We start from the raw sequence: 18166 nt of genomic DNA, 5'->3' as shown, positions 1-18166 counted from the left end.
ATTTTACTATGCAATTGTTTTTAAAAATAAACTAAATTTGTAAGTATGGCCTAGAGAGAGGTCTAGAATAAAGAGCTGAGTGGAAAGAGCAAATTTTAGACCAACATTTATACAATACTGTCCAACCGAACTCTGCAGTGGTGGAGACATCTTCTAGGGAACTGCCCAGCATAGTAGCCACCATGGCAGTGTCCCATAGCAACACAACTTAGCAGTCCCCACTGAGCCTATGTCCGCTGAGCCACAGAAAGTGATGAGACTGAAGAACTGAATTTTCAATTCTATTGAACTCTATTTATTTTATTTTATTTTATTTTTGTTTGTTTGTTTCAATTTTCCGAAGCTGGAAACGGGGAGGCAGTCAGACAGACTCCCGCATGCGTCCCACCGAGATCCACCCGACATGCCCACCAGGGGGCGATGGTCTGCCCCTCTGGGGCATCGCTCTGCTGCATCCAGAGCCATCCTAAGCTCCGGGGAATCTTTGCTCCAATGGAGCCTTGGCTGCGGGAGAAGAGAGAGACAGAGAGGAAGGAGAGGGGGAGGGGTGGAGAAGCAGATGGGCGCCTCTCCTGTGTGCCCTGGCCGAGAATCGAACCCGGGACTCCCACACGCCAGGCCGACGCTCTACCACTGAGCCAACCGGCCAGGGCCGAACTCTACTTAATTTAAATAACCACATGTGGTTTCTGTATGAGACAGTGCAGATTTAGAACACAAATCCTCTTAGAAACACTCCCTATGAGTAAGTTATTAAGTAAACAGGCACACAAACGTATATACGTCGGTGTGTACGTCACACAGGTGCCCGGGGAAGCAATCTGGAGGGAGCGGCACACCGACTAGCCAGTGGCCCTGGGCTGTGGAGGACGCCCAGGTGATGACTTCTACTTCTTAATTTTTCTACGTTGAAACTCTCTGAATTCAATCATTTTTTTTGTTTGTTTGTTTGTTTTTGAGAAACAGCGTGTTGAAATGCCCTCTTCCTCGCTTCAAGGGGAACAGGAAGGTCACCAGGAGGAAATACATACGATCAGCTCTCGGTACTTCTTCTTCAGGGACTGGTGGCGCTCTCGGAGCTGGTTGGCCATGAGTTTGTACTGGTCCCTTTCCTGCTGGCATGTGTCCAGCTCCTTGGAGAGGATCAGCAGGGCCTCCTTCTTACTCTCCAGCTTCCGTTTGCAGACCAGGTACTGCAAGATAAATCCAAGCGCCGGTTAGAACGTCCGCGGACCTCCGTGTCACACGCCCCGCCCTGCAGGGTTAGGCATTTCGGTTGCTGTGCTGTTGCGATTTCTCGTTTTTTAGAGATCAGATGCCCAGAAACATCTGTCAGTAACTGACATACGTTGCTCCAGTACCCGACCTATTTCCCTCACGACAGAACCCCAACCTCAATGTTCATAAACTTTGGCAGACTGGGGCAGATAAAAATCATTTCATTCACAAATGAATAAAACAGTAGAATACTTTTTAAAAATGACAGCCAAGTAAATAGATAGCTGGACCTCTAATGGGTTTTCTTTAAAAAAAAAAAAAAAAAAAGGATTTATATATCCAGATAAGATTATGTAAAACTTTGTTAAAAGTTTACAGGAAGACATTTGTATATTACTCACAATTATCTCCTGGTAGCAAAACTATTTGCTTGTTTCTAAAATTGTATTCTTTATGCTTTTCTATGTTTTCTAACTTTTCTAGAATAAACCTACATGGTTTCTATAATTTAAAACCCCCCACAAAAATGTTATTAAAAATAATTTAATGGAACCATAAATCACGGCAATGGGTGGCACCTGTCCACACAACACAGCAGACATTTTCTCACTTGAGAATTTTTGTTCGCCAGCTGGGCCAAGACATACTCAACTCCTGTGATTCCAGTGTAGCCCCTGTCCCACCAGAGACTGATTTTATGAGCCAAGTATTTCAGATACGTTTAAATTACCCCCACACAGTCGAATATATCCTTGCGGGAACTCTACGTCCCTCCTTTCCCACTCCCCCCACGGCGAGCCACCCCCACCTGACCGTCACCCGCCACACGGGCCAGTGTGAGCCCTGACCAGGACTTCCTCACTTTTATTCGTTACTCTGCACCATCTGGTGTTATTCACACATGTGAAATGTGGCACTAAATACCTTTTGAATTTGCCCCGTAAAAGACCAGATTCAGAGCATTCATGAAAACAATTTATAGTTTCATTATACACCCTGACATGAGCACTTTGTCATTACGGATGCTCACACAAAGCAGAGAGAATCAGCACTCCTGTAGCATTTGAGTCAATGCTCTTTTATGGACAAAAAGCATTACTCATATATAGTGCTAGCTCGGAACTGACTTTGTTAAGTTCAATTTCAAATAAATGAGAGGGGGAAAAGAGAGTTTTGTGCATTAGCACAATTTTTTTTTCACTTAAAAAAAAAAAGTAATTGCTTAGCTTCCAAAACAAAGGGGGAAAGAAAAGCCATTCTGAGACAGATCTGAGTTCTAAGAGAGGACACTTCCACCTTGGATGAATCTTATTCCTGGCAGTAATGAGGTTGGAATCCTGCCTTAAAATGTCGTGGATTTTAAGACTTTGACATCGTTTTCATGGAGGCAAAATGGTTTCTGTTGCCACAGTGATTTCTTAAGAGTAAAATCCCCAACGGAGTAAATATCAAAGGCGCGTGGCTCAGAAACTTAAGCTGCAATGTCCTAAGGGAGGTATTGAGATTTCACAGGAAGAAAAAAAGTACCGTTTACACACAATTGAACAGATCTGCCCTTGTGCCTTCAGTTCTTTGCTCGTAATCAACAGCCTCAGTTGTCAGGGCTATTAGTATTGGTAGCACCAAGACGGCCACCTTTGTCCTTTCAATTTATCAGATCGAAAACTGAGGCCGCAAAGATGGTGTCTTCCAACTTCGGGAAAGAAAATCCCAGTCGCGTGGAGACGTAGTAAGGAGCAGCTGAGTGGAAGGCTGAGTGGAAACATCAGGTCTGCTGACCAGGAACAGGTCAGGGCCACCACTATTGGCAAAGTGGAAATGCAGGATCCCTGACCTTGAACTGCAGTCAGGTAGGGTCCAAGAGAGAAGCTTTTTCTCTCGCAGGGCTTGGTCCAAATGGGGCCTCAGAAGCCATTATGACCTTCCCTTGGGTCTAAGGTACTTGGCAGAAAACAGGCTCTGCTAAGACCCATGACCAGGATACGAGAAGCAGGAAACCCCCCAGTTTCTAAAGACTGCACACGTATTCACACCCTGTTAATGACCTCAGCTGATATGAGGATATTGATGGTCTTTATGCCACTGGGTATGAATAGTCATACATTTGCTGAAGACAAATCAGTGTGTCTGAGCACGGGCTGCTGCCCACACCTCTACGGAGGAAGACACAAACCAGACAGTGTGCTTATTGTGTTTCCTTTCAGACGCCAGGACTTCCTGCCTCTGAAACATTTGGGGCCCTGGGATCCTGGACAGGGAATCTAACCTTTATTTGGGAGTAAGTCACCCTTGCAAATCTCTACATCGTCTCAATGACATATGTGTGGCTAAAATAAAATCTTTCTCAAACAGTAATTGCCCGAAACCTAAACATTTATTCAATTTTGACTTCCTCACATTGTCCAGGAGAAACTACAAGTTCGTTCCATGCAGTAAGTATTCAAGCCACCACGGTGCTGAATTGGTATTCCCACAGCCCCCTACTTTCTTTATTCTTTAGCATCGGCCTGCATGCCAGAGCTGAGAGAAGCCTCACAGATAACCCAAGTGACTCGCAGAGAACAGGTTCCTGGCTGCCGGCACGTTCCATAACAGGGTTTCCCAAATTGTGGGTCACGATACATTAGTCTGGGTAGTGAAATCAATTCAGTTGCAACCCTCATTTTCTTTAAAAAGAAAAAAGAAAAAAATCACAACAGAACAGAAAATATCAGCATGAATCCCATGCAGTAAAGGTAAGTATTGTTTTATGGAACTTGTTTTTTGAACAGACATGTGAGAATAAACACACATCTATGCACATTTTCACACAATGATTTTGGAATGCCACTTAAAAAGTTGGGAAATCACTATGTTGTAATAAGCACTCCACACTCTATTCATGCAGTCAACAAAAATTTCGTGAAAGGCGCCCAGAGAGGCAAGAGGGAGGCTGGGGGCTGGGTGTTGGGCAGGGAGGACAAGCTACAGAGCAGAGAGGATGCTGGGAATGAGTTCTGCGCGGTGAACAGGTAGAAAGGGTAGGGCCATCAGGTGATGGGAATAATCAGCCAGTTCTTTGGGACTGAGGTGCAGCTCTGATTAATTAATAGCTGAAGTTACTGTGAGCTTGAAACAGAAGGTGATATGCTAAAATCTGGCTTTGCAAACTTTTTCAAAATTGAAGGTCTTATATTGATAGCATTTAAAGCTTACAAAACATTGTCACAGACACTCTCTTGTTTGATAGTCAACACTACCCAATATGTGGGACAAAACGTTTTCCCATTTTACAGACAAAATAGCTGAGGCTCTTTCTCAGAGTCACAAAACTAAAACTGCCACTCAGACTAGGACTCCTAACTATAAATTCCAGGCTCTTTTTTTTTTTTTTTTTACAATTACATATTGGTACCAAATACATTATTAGCAGTTCCACACATTACCCTTCTTGAGTCCAATCACATTTTTTTTTTTTTTACAGAGAGTCAGAGAGAGGGATAGATAGGGACAGACAGGAACAGAGAGAGATGAGAAGCATCAATCATTAGTTTTTCATTGCGACACCTTAGTTCATTGATTGCTTTCTCATATGTGCCTTGACCATGGGCCTTCAGCAGACTGAGTAACCCCTTGCTCGAGCCAGCGACCTTGGGTCCAAGCTGGTGAGCTTTGCTCAAACCAGATTAGTCCGCACTCAAGCTGGGGACCTCAGGGTCTCGAACCTGGGTCCTCCGCATCCCAGTCCGATGCTCTATCCATTGCGCCACTGCCTGGTCAGGTGAGTCCAATCACATTTTTAACACAACACTCTTAGTGATAGTTGTGTAACTGAAAGCAACGCATTTTCGTTCCTAGTGTTTCCAGGTCCTGTTTGGAAAACCGGCAACCCACTGGGCCTTTTCAATGCTATTCCGTGGGCAGTGGCAGCGGTGTGAGAGGGTCCTGTGGATCTGCTCAGTGAGCGCCGTCCCCACATCCCCCAGAGTCCCGGCTAGCGGAGGACAGGCTCCGCCCCCCACACTGGAGCCTTCGCCAGCCGAATCACTACGGGAGCCACTTTATTTTCTTTTTTATTTATTTATTTATTGATTGATTTTTCGAGAGAGGGGAATGAGAGAGAAAGAGAGAGGGGGGGGGGAGAGAGAGAGAAGGGGGAGGAGCAGGAAGCATCAACTCCCATATGTGCCTTGACCAGGCAAGCCCAAGGTTTCGAACCGGCAACCTCAGTGTTCCAGGTCGAGGCTTTATCCCACTGCGCCACCACAGGTCAGGCGCCACTTTATTTTCAAAGAGAACTTGCTCGCTTAGTTGTGGAAGTTGTGACTCAGACCCTGGTCTTCTGGCTAACTCCAACCCTAGCACTACCCCCACCCCATCACGGGGTCTCATTCAGTCCAACAGTATTTGCATTCATGGTCATTTCTGCGTGGACTTCACCCAGACTGATTCCCCAGCTCACCGGCGTCTTACTATGACACCCAACTGTGGACTTCCATCTGAACATCTGGGAGGCATCTTACACTGAACCCTGGATCTCCCCTTGAACCTGACCTACCCCCAATTTTCCCTCTTGGTTAGTGGTCCAAACCATGTTCCGTTTCCTATAAAAACCGCAGAGTCAGCCTTGCCTCTTCTCTGTCTCTCCTAGCCCTCACTGAATTCACCAGCCAATCCTGTGGGCATTACCTTCACAAGATGTATTAAATTAGGATACTTCTCACCCACTTCCGCCACACTCACCCTCATACAAGCCACCGTCATCTCCTGATTGGACTGTGGCCCTAGCCTCCTGCTTCTACCTCCTGCCTCTACCCACCTACAATCTATTTTCCATGTAGTAACGAGAAAGATGCTTTTTAAATGAAAACAGATGGCAACATGTGATAGCTCAAATCCCCCAAGGCCTCCGATCACATTTAAAACAAAGCCAGGTCCCTTCACTGGCCTTTGCTCACTGCTCTCCATGCTCACTGATCTCCTTGCTAGTCTCTGACCACATCAAGCCCACTCCAACCTCAGGGCCTTTGCACTGCCATGCCCTCTGCTGGGATTGCATGGCTTGTTCCCTGGCTTCGTCCAAACCTCTGTTGTAATGTCTTCTCAGGAAGCCTGTCCCTCCCTGCCACCACTCAGATTCTCCATCCCCTTACACTTCATCCTTCATAGCACTTATCACTTGACCTTGAGTTATATAATTAATTATTAGTTTATTTTCAGCATCTCCTTCTCCATGGCAGCAAGGACGTTGACTTTTTATTCCATTTGCCCAGTGCTGAGAACAATACATGATACATAGCTGGTGATCCATTTAAAACGAATGAGAAATCTTCATACATCATCTTCCTACAGCCTCAAACACACCTGGAATACATGCCATTGCCCCCATTTTACAGACTCTCGAACTCCCAGCTAGTGAAGAACATAAGAATCATCTAAGCCAGGCTCCTTATTCTACAGGGGAGAAAACTGGGACGCAGAATGGGACACTGACTTATCCAAGGCTGGCTGGTGGGACCCAGAGCCAAAACCTACACTGAGCTCTCTTCCCATTCCAACTTCAGTACTCTCTCCACACTCCCTAATTAAAGGACACATTCCAGCTGGAGAGACATAAATGTCCAGAGACTTACAATGGTGCCTGACACATTTTTTATAGTAACCATAATGATTAATGTAATAAAATAGGTAGTAAGTAGCCTGACCATCACTTACTAGTAGTTACAGCAGTGTATTAAGTGCTGTAAGGAGAGACAAACGAAGCTCCCAGCGCAGAGAGAAGCAGCTGAGAGTGATGACTGGGCGCCCGGCAGAGGAGCCGGACAGCCTGAGCTCGACCCGGGCGTTGCCTCTCACTAGTTGTGTGAGCAAGTGCTCGGCGTCTCTGTGACTCGGTGTCCTCCTTTGTTAAATGGTGTGATTACAGTGCCTGCACAGGGCTGACGTGAGAATGGAAAGAATCCATTCATAGATGTCAGACATTGAAAACAGTCGGTGAGGTATGCTTGTTAATTGTTATTACTACTCTTTCTATCGCTAGGAGAGTGATCACAGCTTGGCAAAGAAGGTACTCAAAGAATTGGAGGAGGATGTGAACATTTGAAAGGAATCCCCCAAAACACAGATAGAGGGGTTCTGTTTGGGGATAAGGGAAGTTGTGACAGGTAGTGCTGGTGGGGAAATAATACTGTTGGCAGGGAAGCAGCCCCAGCACAGCAGAGGTGAGACCCCCGGGAGGCAGACTCTCGGAACAGAGAGCCCCGTGCTGGGCTGGCTTCGGTGGAGGCGCGTGAAAGCTGCGTGTGATGGAGCTGGGGACAGAGATGAATGCTGGGCCTGTCAGAAAGGGCCTGGCCGGAGTGCAGACTCTCTTCTTCCAGCAAGCAGGGGCCCCAAGGGTCTCCGACTAAGAGAGTGACATTAAGAGTCCTTTTAGGAAGACAATTTTGCCCTGATATCATTGTGGAGGGGAGACTGCTCCATGACATGACTACTGTCTGTTTGTCCCTCAGGTTGGAACTGGGCCAGAATGGGGGCTGCTTTCTGCACCTTCTCCCCCTTAGAGACTGTCTAATTGTAACTGATGCTCACTCATTCTGACTAAGTCAGCACCGTCCCCTACCTCCTGCTATGCACTGGTTCATGGAACTGGTTGTTGTCCTGACCCAGCCTAGCACGTAAAGTAACTTTCCCACACCTGGTAGCATTCACTTATTAGTACCCAAGTCTATCCCCACCCATCCACCTTCACCTATGTCATTCTCTGGCTCCTGCCAACCAGGCACAGAGACCCCGTTCATCTCGCAGCTGTCTAAGACACGCTTGGTATGTAAGTTGCCCTTAATGAGCTGTATTCATTACCAGACCAGAGTGGCCAGCCTCTTTCTTCCGTCTCTCCCCCCCTCTGCTTACAGGGGCAGGTTTTCAGCCTCACGGCTTCTCCCTGGATTGGCGTGTATTGACAATCACGTGGCGCACACCATCGCGGACTATACAGCTTGAGTAGAATTTGCTGCCATGCTCGCACAGGGAGGAAAAGGTGGTTGGGGTTCAGGCCCCCCACATTGCAAGACATACCTCCGGATTCTGCAGTTCGATCTGATCTGCCAGGCTTACAAAGCACAGACTGGCTTTGCTGGTGTCACTGCAGGGTCTGTTGTCGCCCTGTCTAGCACGATACTGTTTGGCAGGTTGCTACCAGATGCACGTATGGGGTGAGCCTCAGCCAAGGTGGCTGGCATCAGAATCACTTCAGTGGGTGAGTGGGTCACATGGCCACCCAACCGTACCCCAAAGGGCTGAGCTGAGCAGGGTGAACAACAGAAAAATGTCCCACTTTCTGGTCACTCAAGTGGGACCAAGGAATCCACACTCAGTTCTTCTCATGCCTCTGTTTCCACGCTTTAGTCGAGGTGCAATTCTGCTTGTCAAATTCATGTGTGGGGTAGGGGCCAGAGGTATTTGCTCTCCTCTCTAACCCCAGAAAAGGAGGATCGGGGTTTGTTTTCAGTGGGGGGAGGAAGGAGAAAACAAGTTAGTAGTTTCTGAATGTCTACAATGTGCTCGGGACTGTTAGGAACAATAATGATGAGAGGACTTTTATGTGATTAAAACAGTAAATGTGGCAGCCACTATTAGTGAACCCTACTACTTTCCAAATTGTGTTATATGCTCTACTTGAAACATAGTTAACCCTATGAAACAGGTTGTCTGATTAGCCCCATGTTAGAGCTGAGGACACTGAAGCCCAAAGAGGTCAGTTTATCCTTCATCACAAAGGCAGTAAGGGGCAGAGCCGGACCATTCACTTAGAATCCTTGGGTTATAAGCAACAGTGACCAACCATCTCACATAAGAATCTATTGAGCCTGACCAGGAGGTGGCGCAGTGGATAGAGCATTGGACTGGGACGTGGAGGATCTAGGTTCGAAGCCCCGAGGTTGCTGGCTTGAGTGTGGGCTCATCTGGCTTGAGCCGGGGCTCACCAGCTTGACTGCACTGGCTTGAGCATATGGGATTATAGACATGACCCCATGGTCACTGGCTTGAGCCCAAGGTTGCTGGCTTGAAACTCAAGGTCGCTGGCTTGAGCAAGGGGTCACTCACTCTTCTGTAGCCCCCTGATCAAAGCACATATGAGAAAGTAATCAATGAACAACTAGGAAGACTAAGGAGTTGCAATGAAGAATTAATGCTTCTCACCTCTTTCCCTTCCTGCCTGTCTGTCCATCTCTCTCTCTCTCTCTCTCTCTTTCTCTCTCTCTCTCTCTCTCACACACACACACACACACACACACAATCTATTGAAAGGATACAGGCACTCATAGAATTGGCAGGAGCACAGAGAAGTACTTAGAAACAGGTGAGCAGCCAGGTGACTCTGGAGGCAGGACCAGGGACCACCAGGTCTCAGTGAAAAAAGTTCAGGTCAGAGGCCACCAAACGGGGTAGAACTGAACTCCATTATGTTTCATTCTTTTTGCTTCTTGCTCAAGGGTGTCTCCAGCCAGCCTAAAGCAGATTATGTGCCATCCTTTGCCTTGGGGGAGGACAGGACAGCTAGGTCAGGTCCCTCCGATCTGTCCCTTCAGATTGTATGCAGTGGTAGCACCCTCCCAACTGGGCTGCAGCTGAGAAGAAGCAGTGAATGCCGGGAAGTAAGAAAACAATAAATGTTCAGCATAGTAACCTAGGCAGATCCTTTCGATCGAAGCTCTTTCTCAACCTTGCTGAGGGTCCCCTTCTAGTGGTACATGAATCAAGCTTGAACAAGAAACAGCAGGTATTCAATTTAACAATTCCTTTTATTTCAAGTAATCTCGGAGCCTCTATTAATCACACATAGAAACAGAGATATTGGTGACGTTTACCCGGCTGCTGGAGGGGATACCCCTACCAACCGGAGAAAGGCAGAGACCACACACAAGGAAGCTGGGTGATCAGTGAAATTTAAATGGAATAAACTTGATAAAATATGCCCAGTTTTTGGCATATATAGTAGATACCATGAAATGTTTTTATTATCCTCTCAAAACCAGTTTTCTTTTGAATTGCATTCCAATTATATTTTTAAAGCAGAGCTTATAACTCATTTGTCGACGTTAATTCGTGCCCGCCGGCAAACGCCATGAAGGTAGGCCCTGTGCTTATCATCTTAAGAACCCAAACCCCACAATTTTCACTACTGAGCGGCTTTTATCTGCCCGTTTACTGCTATCTGCAATAAAGCAAGTCATAATTGTTACAAGGGAGATTATAATAATTAAATGACTATCTGACATCCTATATTACTATCTGGATGGCTTTACAACCAGATAACTGCAGAGAGAGATGAAGGGAGCGGGGTGTCAGGGAGGGGACCTCTCCGCCAAGTGACCCTCTCCGTCAAGCGACGACTTGTGGTCCCCGGAGACGTGTGCTGACGGGATCAGGCTCGCTCTCGTTAACCACTGCAAGAACACGGCCTGCTGATCCAGAAAGGTTTCTCAGCATGCCCATGCACACCCGTGGCTGAAGCGGTCTTGTTCCGAATGATTTAGGAACTTCTCAGCTGAAGGCTCACTCTGAAGGGTAGTGCCTGCCCTGGCGTCCCTCCACTGTCTACTCTGTTGTTGCGCTCTTCCTTCCCTCCTCTCCCTCTCCCATCCAGGAATATCTCCTTCCCCATCCAGCGATCAGCTCCAGGTTAATGGGATTCAACTTCTCCCACCTCAGAAAAGTCGCTTCCTCCATTCCCGGAACCCCTACTCGGCGCTGCCCGGCGATCTCGGGCAGGGACCATCACTTGTCTCCCTACCTGTCTGGTCCCAGAACCAGTCTCTTCGCGAGGTCCTGCCACTCTTTCAAAATGCGTCCATTGAGGAGATTGTCAAACAAGAGCCCTTCAACATGTGCCCGCAGTCCGCCTCTCAGACTTCCCCCGCCCTCTGTGTCGCCCTGAGTCCCACCTACAGCTGCTCCACACCCATATCTCTACCTCCTCTCTCTTTCTTGTCCTGTCCTGGACTCAGCTCACCGGTCCCTGTCTGGGAGTCCCCCTGCCACCCTTGGAGCAGAGAAAGAGCTGGCTCCCGGTGGGCACAAGGCATTCTGGGTACACCTTGATTAGAGTACCACACACCCCATCGCGGCCACCTGCCGACCCGTCTGCCTCCCCACTACCTGAGGCATCTTTGCAGCCAGGGTCATTCACCATTGCATCTCCAGAACCAAGCACAGCTCCTGACCCGTGCTGAGTGCTCAATAAACATCTGAGAAATTCTGGTTTTCATTAAGCTGAATTAAGAGGTCACAGGATAGCTCCTATAGAATCATCAAAATGGCACTGGTGTTTAACCTCTTTTTTTATGGCTTAAAATGAGCACTTCCCTGCCATCACAGAGTCGATTCACCAGCTTCACTTTTCTAGTCTTGCAGATTCACCAGGTCTAGATCAGCACAAAGGACTGTCACTTGCAGATACACATAGACCCAACCTGACCAGAGCTGGGGCATTTGTAGCATCAGATGCCGTGTGGGACTGACCACGCTCTGGTGTGCATTTCACTGAAGTCCCCTGGTCGGCGGCCACTCCGGCCACACAAGACAACCGGCCAGCGCCTCCGGGCTGCGTGTCTCCTGCCCACATCCACACCTCAGTCTCAGCTGTCCAGCTCCCGGACCGAGCACCTCCACCGCCCATGTCGAAATCCGTGTCCGCCTCTGTAATTTTTAGGATGACACTTCAGCAATTTCAAGTTGGCAACTTAATGATTCCAACGTCATTCTCTAAAATAATTTATTTTAATAATCCATCTTTCTCAAGAGTCATCTTGGTGGTTTCCCCTCTCCGGTATTACTTTCGGCAGGCAAACTTTGATTATTTGAATGCCCCAGGGGATGTGCTGAAATTTAAGTTAAGTGAGATTTCAGGTAATTGGAAGAGTTTATAATGTGAACTACAGTAGCTGGGGGGTATGTGGAATCCACTGACAGGCTTGGTTAACTGGAGTTTTGAATAAGGAAGGTTTGTCTGAATATCTATTCCAATCCCATCTGCCCTGTTATTTCCCCCTTCCTCCCTCTCCCCATTTTCCTCGGTGTCTACACGCTATAAAGAGCGGCCCCTGCTCTTTCCAGGCCTGTAAAGATACGGAGGAAACACAAGGGAAAAGGCTGGCTTTCCTTCTTATTGGCCACAAATGGACTAGGAACCCTGTCACTTGCTGAAGAGAACATATATTTTTAAACATCATTGCCGCCTAGGGTGAATTTGCCGTCTTCCCATTGCGAGGCCGGTCCGACCTTGCCTCCGGCCCAGTTAATGATGGTGGGACGTGCGATGCTGGTTTGTTTCAGATCTCGGGTGCTCAGGATGGAGCGCTAAAATTACCCAGGCATCTGAGGCTCTCCTTTCTCCCTCCAGGCGGCCAGGGGCCTGGGGCGCTCTGGACACAGGTAACAGCTCTCATCACCATTTCTCACATATGCAGTGACATTATATAACAGCCACACGGGGCATGTCATGATAGATCCTCCGGTTACTTCATTGCGGGACAGTCCGATTCAGTGGCAGAGGGCTTCTCCTGTGAACTGGGCGACAGTAGAAAGCCGGCAAGGCAGGGCTGACTTTTCTCAAACTGTCTTTAAAAGCTGTCAACCTGCTGTGGCTCATTTTCCCCTTGTCTCAAACATAAATCATAACAAGACCCTAAAAGCCCGTTACCAATGACCCACAGCACCCTCTCGCCTACATACCAGCTCTTGACCTACCTGGTCTGCCCCAAACACCACGTGGACCTGGGACAGGGCGTCCACTCTATAGACGGGGCCCTGAGAGGCGGAAGGGGTGGCAGGTGCCAAACCGGAACTGATCCCAGGACTGTCCCTTCACAAAAGGTATTCGGCAGATACGGAGACAAAGGTGTCGTTAACAGAAGCAACCTGGCACCTGGGATTTAGAGTGAAACGCGGGTCCCACTGCAGCACCTCCCACTGGGCGCGAGAAGCCCCTCACCGGCCACCCCAGAGCTTCAGTGCCCTCTTCCATAAATAACCTGTGAGTAACCGCCGTCACTCGGGGGCTTTTCCGTGCCCGAACGTGACTTAGCATTTCACATATGTAAATCATTCATCCTCACCACGACCCCCAAAGGCACACATAATTATTTCCTTTTACAGATCAGAAAACTGAGTCTCTCAGAGGCTTAAAAAAAAAGAAAAAAAGAATCTTGCAGCTTATAAGGACAAAGCTGGGATGTGAACCCAGGCCTGCCCCATGCCCTTTCTGCCTGTGCCCTGCCTCTGTCGAAGAAGAGTCTAAGATTCTACAAGACAATGCATGTAAAAGTTAATTAACTAATAAAGGCGGCCATCTTATTATCACAGTTTTTTAAAACAACTGTCAGTCCTAATCAAAGAAAGAAAACACTCTCTAGTCCTCAGTCCGCCAGCAGACCCAGGCTTCCTGAGAAATATCAGCGCCCTGCTGGGAGGAACAGCTCCATGAAAGGGCCAGTGTGCTCAAGACAAAGATTCACTCAGGACGCTACGGCTGTGGGGCTCCTCGCCGCTCCCCTCGCTGACACACTTGAGGCAGGTGCAGGCATTCTAAAGCAAGGAGGTGCTGGGTTCCAGTCCGCCCCCAAGGGAAGTCATCTGCAGACAGGGAATCTTGAAATCAGCCATGCAAACCCATCACCACTCTAATTATCCAAGTAAATAGAGCTCTTTACTGCCATAGGCCAAGAGCCTAATCAATCGTGATCATTACAGCTTCCCCAGTAGTTCTCTCGGGATGGGAACCACGGTGTCATCGCTGAAGGGCCACCTGGGCCCAAGTTTCCACCTGCAGAAGGCAGGTCTCCCCCGCTGGGGCTGGGGGCTGGGAGCTGATTGTTCCCCTCTCTCTACACCGTGCTCATATTTTCCCGAGCACCGTGAATTTGCTCCCGCACTTCATCTTCGTCATCTGACTTCCTCCCACCAATGCCAGGCAGCACTGATTAGTGAGAAATCTTCCTCGAGGAGAACTGGCAGTTCAGAACTCAGCCCCACAGCAAAAAGTTCGGTGGAGATTCATTTCAGAACACGGGTGGGTGTGCAGTCCTGGTTATCCGAATGACTGCAGATTTCAGAGAACGGATTGCATTGTAAACACTTCTTAAGGTGGGACTTTGTCTAGGTCTGTTTCTCTGACCTATAACTGTGCAACTGGGTTGATTACATTAGTAAAAGCCCCCCCCCTCCCCCCCCCCCAGGGAAGGCCTGAGTTCATTATGGCTTTCGGGGAAGATGGCAAAATCCTCACTGGCTATACACATCACCAACAGATCACAAGGCAATCTTGGCATAATTTTACTCACTTTCCTTGACAATTTATTCACCACCACCACTACCTTCGTCATCACTGTTCATCAGGAGAGCATTTAAATGACAATAAAATAGGCTGCTCTGTTTTACTCTTCTCCAAGTACAGAATGAAGACCTGACACTTAAGAACATTCCTCGGAGAAGGACACACAGACATCACCGGTGCAGGTAATGTCAAGGTTTGAGCATTTCTCTGTCAGTAGGGAAAATTCAATAATGATCAGGATCACTACCAATAGCAGCAGCGAAGACAAAATGTTAAGTGTGTGATCGATCAGGCTGACCCTGCAAAAGGGGATGAAATTTCAGAGGCAGAGAGACCTAAAAGGACATGGAGGGCAATGGGGAGGTCCTAAGTAAAACCCTGAACTTCAGGGTCTAAGTTTCCTGGATTCTAATCCCTCCCCTGCCACATCTAGCGCAGTGACCTTGAGGAAATTAGTCCATCTCCCGCTGAGCCCAAAGCCCCTGATCTGTAAAATGAGGACCACGATATATCTACTTCATAAGGTTTGTGAGAAGATTAAAGGAGCTAATAAAACAAGGTGTCTAGGCCAGTAACTGACATGTAGCTGGCATTTACTAAGAGGTATCTTGATCATCGTCATCACCACCATCATCCATCATCATCATCTCCATGGATTCATCAGGACTGGTTGCTGCCCACTTTGGGTGAGAAGGCAAAAAACTAAAGAAGTTATAAGTCCTACTTGGGAAAGTCCTACCAAGCCTGATGGACCCAAATCCTAGATATGACTATGGAAACATCAGTCAAAACACTGATGGCTGACTCCTCCATCTCTTACTGTGTGCTAGGCATTGCTATGGGCACTTTATACCCTTGATCCTCACAATGAGACCCTATGAGGTAGGTCCTACTATGATCCCCTACGTAGACACAAGGTGCTGGAAACAGAGGTGTCCTGTGGGACCTCTGGGAAGTTTCCTTAAGGGGAAGGCACACTCTTTTTCATGTATTTTTTTCTTCCTGCAATCTATTGGTCCATAAAATGGAAAGCCCCACTCCAGGAATGGAATGGGTAACCAGAGAAACTGAAGGTGCTTGTATCCCTGAAAAACTGTGAGCCACCATACTGGCCCTACACTGCCTACCTCCAAAGTTATTGTTCTTGAGATAGAAATATAGATAAATCTATGATATTTAAACCACTGTTGCTTTTGGTATTACATTAAAATTAATCCAAAATAATATACCATTATACCCAAATAACTGATACTGAGGAAATTTGTCACTTTATAATGCAAGATACGTAACTGAGTTCACATTAGAACACTTTGTCACCAGTGACAGGTGACATTGGATATCTATGACACAAAAGTGTTTAAGTTCTATATCAAGGTATTAAATAGAGTTTAAATGAAGGAATGCTTTCATTCTTGCTCCATAATTCAGTGAGTGAAAAATGATTATTTTACTTATCAGGTTAATTCATTGTGTCCATCCAACCATCCATCCATCAATCCATCCATCCATCCCTCCCTCCAGTGAGGCTGTGGTAAAGTGGGAAAAACACAGTCTTTGGAATCAGAAAAGCCTGGGGTTCAACTCCCAGCTCTCTCATTACTCACAGATTCCCTTACGTCTACTTCTCACCTCTTAACATACTGACCACAGCTATACAACAGTGGCAATCTGGCTGCCTCCCAAGGCTATTGTGAGGAATAAATGAAGTCGCATATACGAAGCATTCAGCTCAGGACTCAGCACATTAAAAGGGGCTCAATAAAATGTTTCCTTTTCCTTCGACTATGTGCCTGAACTGGATATTATATGAAAAATGCTTCCTGTTGCACCTGGCAGACAAGTGCTTCATAAAGGGAAACAGTATAAGGAAAATCTTAGTGCTATTAGTAATGATAATACTAAGAGCAGTAGAAGTAATAGTGTTGGAGTGACAGTGGTAGTAAAATAATCAAAGGCTAAACTGAGAGAGGGTGGAATCGAGGGAGGTTCCTGAATGTGCGTGGTGGACGCCTACATGATCACACTTCAAGCATTCAGCATAGGGTGAGACAGTGTTTCTGGGAGACGCGTGTATTTTTCTCCTTGTCAGTGCCTTCACAAGTGATTCCAGTAACCAAAACAGCTATTTTCCTAGCTCTCCAATGTCAGAAAGAACCTTTCTTTAAACCTGGTTCGGTTTTTATCTTTAATTGTTCAATGAAATGTTCTCTTTTAAAAATAATTTTTTATGATATTTTCAAACAACAGCTCAGATAAGGGCCTAATATCCAAAATATACAAAGAACTCATAAAACTCAACAACAAACAAACAATCCAATAAAAAAATGGGAAGAGGACATGAACAGACACTTCTCCCAGGAAGAGATACAAATGGCCAACAGATATATGAAAAGATGCTCATCTTCGTTAGTTATTAGAGAAATGCAAATCAAAACTGCAATGAGATACCACCTCACACCTTTTAGATTAGCTATTATTAACAAGACAGGTAATAACAAGTGTTGGAGAGGCTGTGGAGAAAAAGGAACCCTCATCCACTGTTGGTGGGAATGTAAAGTAGTACAACCCTTATGGAAGAAAGTATGGTGGTTCCTCAAAAAACTGAAAATAGAATTACCTTATGACCCAGCAATCCCTCTACTGGGTATATACCCCCAAAACTCAGAAACATTGATATGTAAAGACATATGCAGCCCCATGTTCATTGCAGCATTGTTCACAGTGGCCAGGACATGGAAACAACCAAAAAGCCCATCAATAGATGACTGGATAAAGAAGATGTGGCACATATACACTATGGAATACTACTCAGCCATAAGAAATGATGACATCGGATCATTTACAGCAAAATGATGGGATCTTGATAACATTATACGAAGTGAAATAAGTAAATCAGAAAAAACCAGGAACTGCATTATTCCATACGTAGGTGGGACTTAAAAGTGAAACTAAGAGACATTGATAAGAGTGTGGTGGTTACGGGGGGAGGGGGGAGAGGGAGAGGGAAAGGGGGAGGGGGAGGGGCACAAAGAAAACTAGTTAGAAGGTGACAGAGGACAATCTGACTTTGGGTGATGGGTTTGCAACATAAGTGAACGACAAGATAACCTGGAGTTGTTATCTTTGAATATATGTATCCTGATTTATTGATGTCGCCCCATTAAAAATAAAATTATTTAAAAAAAAAAAAAGAAATGCAAAAAAATAATAATAATTTTTAAAAAAAAGAGGTTAAGGAGCAGGATGAAGTCACACCCTAGAATTTGCTCTCCTGTAGAAACCTCTGTACCATGTGCCAGGATGCAAGATGCCCTTCCTGGCACAGGGAGGGGGCAGCCGGCTGTGCCACGTGACACACATGTCCTCAGAGCAGCAAGCGAGCCTGGGAAGGCACAAGCAGGCCTCGCAAAGAAACACAGGAAAATCTCCAAGTCACTGACCCGGCTGCCTGTTCTAGACCTAAAGAGAACCCCTGGTCAGACACCTGGGCTTTCTCACAGTGGGAACGACACCATCAGCCTAAGACACAGGCTCCAAGTCCAACAACTGCGTGGACTATCAGCGCCGTGGACGCCTGTGCTGCCGTGGTGACGGAGGATCCTGAGGACAACGACAGTGAGTTAGTGACATGGA

The 18166-nt window shown here is 46.8% G+C and overlaps 1 protein-coding gene across 5 annotated transcripts in view; it reads right to left on the bottom strand.

Annotated features, from left to right (window-relative positions):
* Nucleotides 1–18166, bottom strand: part of CCDC149 (coiled-coil domain containing 149) — a 107328-nt gene that overhangs the window by 66444 nt on the left and 22718 nt on the right. For all 5 annotated transcript variants that reach the window (XM_066279954.1, XM_066279955.1, XM_066279956.1 and 2 more), the window contains exon 2: nt 1032–1193. In XM_066279954.1, coding sequence (XP_066136051.1) covers nt 1032–1193 — 162 coding nt within the window. The remainder of the gene's footprint in view (nt 1–1031; nt 1194–18166) is intronic.

This window comes from Saccopteryx bilineata, chromosome 5, assembly GCF_036850765.1.
Source record: "Saccopteryx bilineata isolate mSacBil1 chromosome 5, mSacBil1_pri_phased_curated, whole genome shotgun sequence".
Taxonomy (NCBI): Eukaryota; Metazoa; Chordata; class Mammalia; order Chiroptera; family Emballonuridae; genus Saccopteryx; species Saccopteryx bilineata.
Note: the sequence above shows the minus strand (reverse complement) of the source record. Positions and strands in the feature narration are given on the sequence as shown.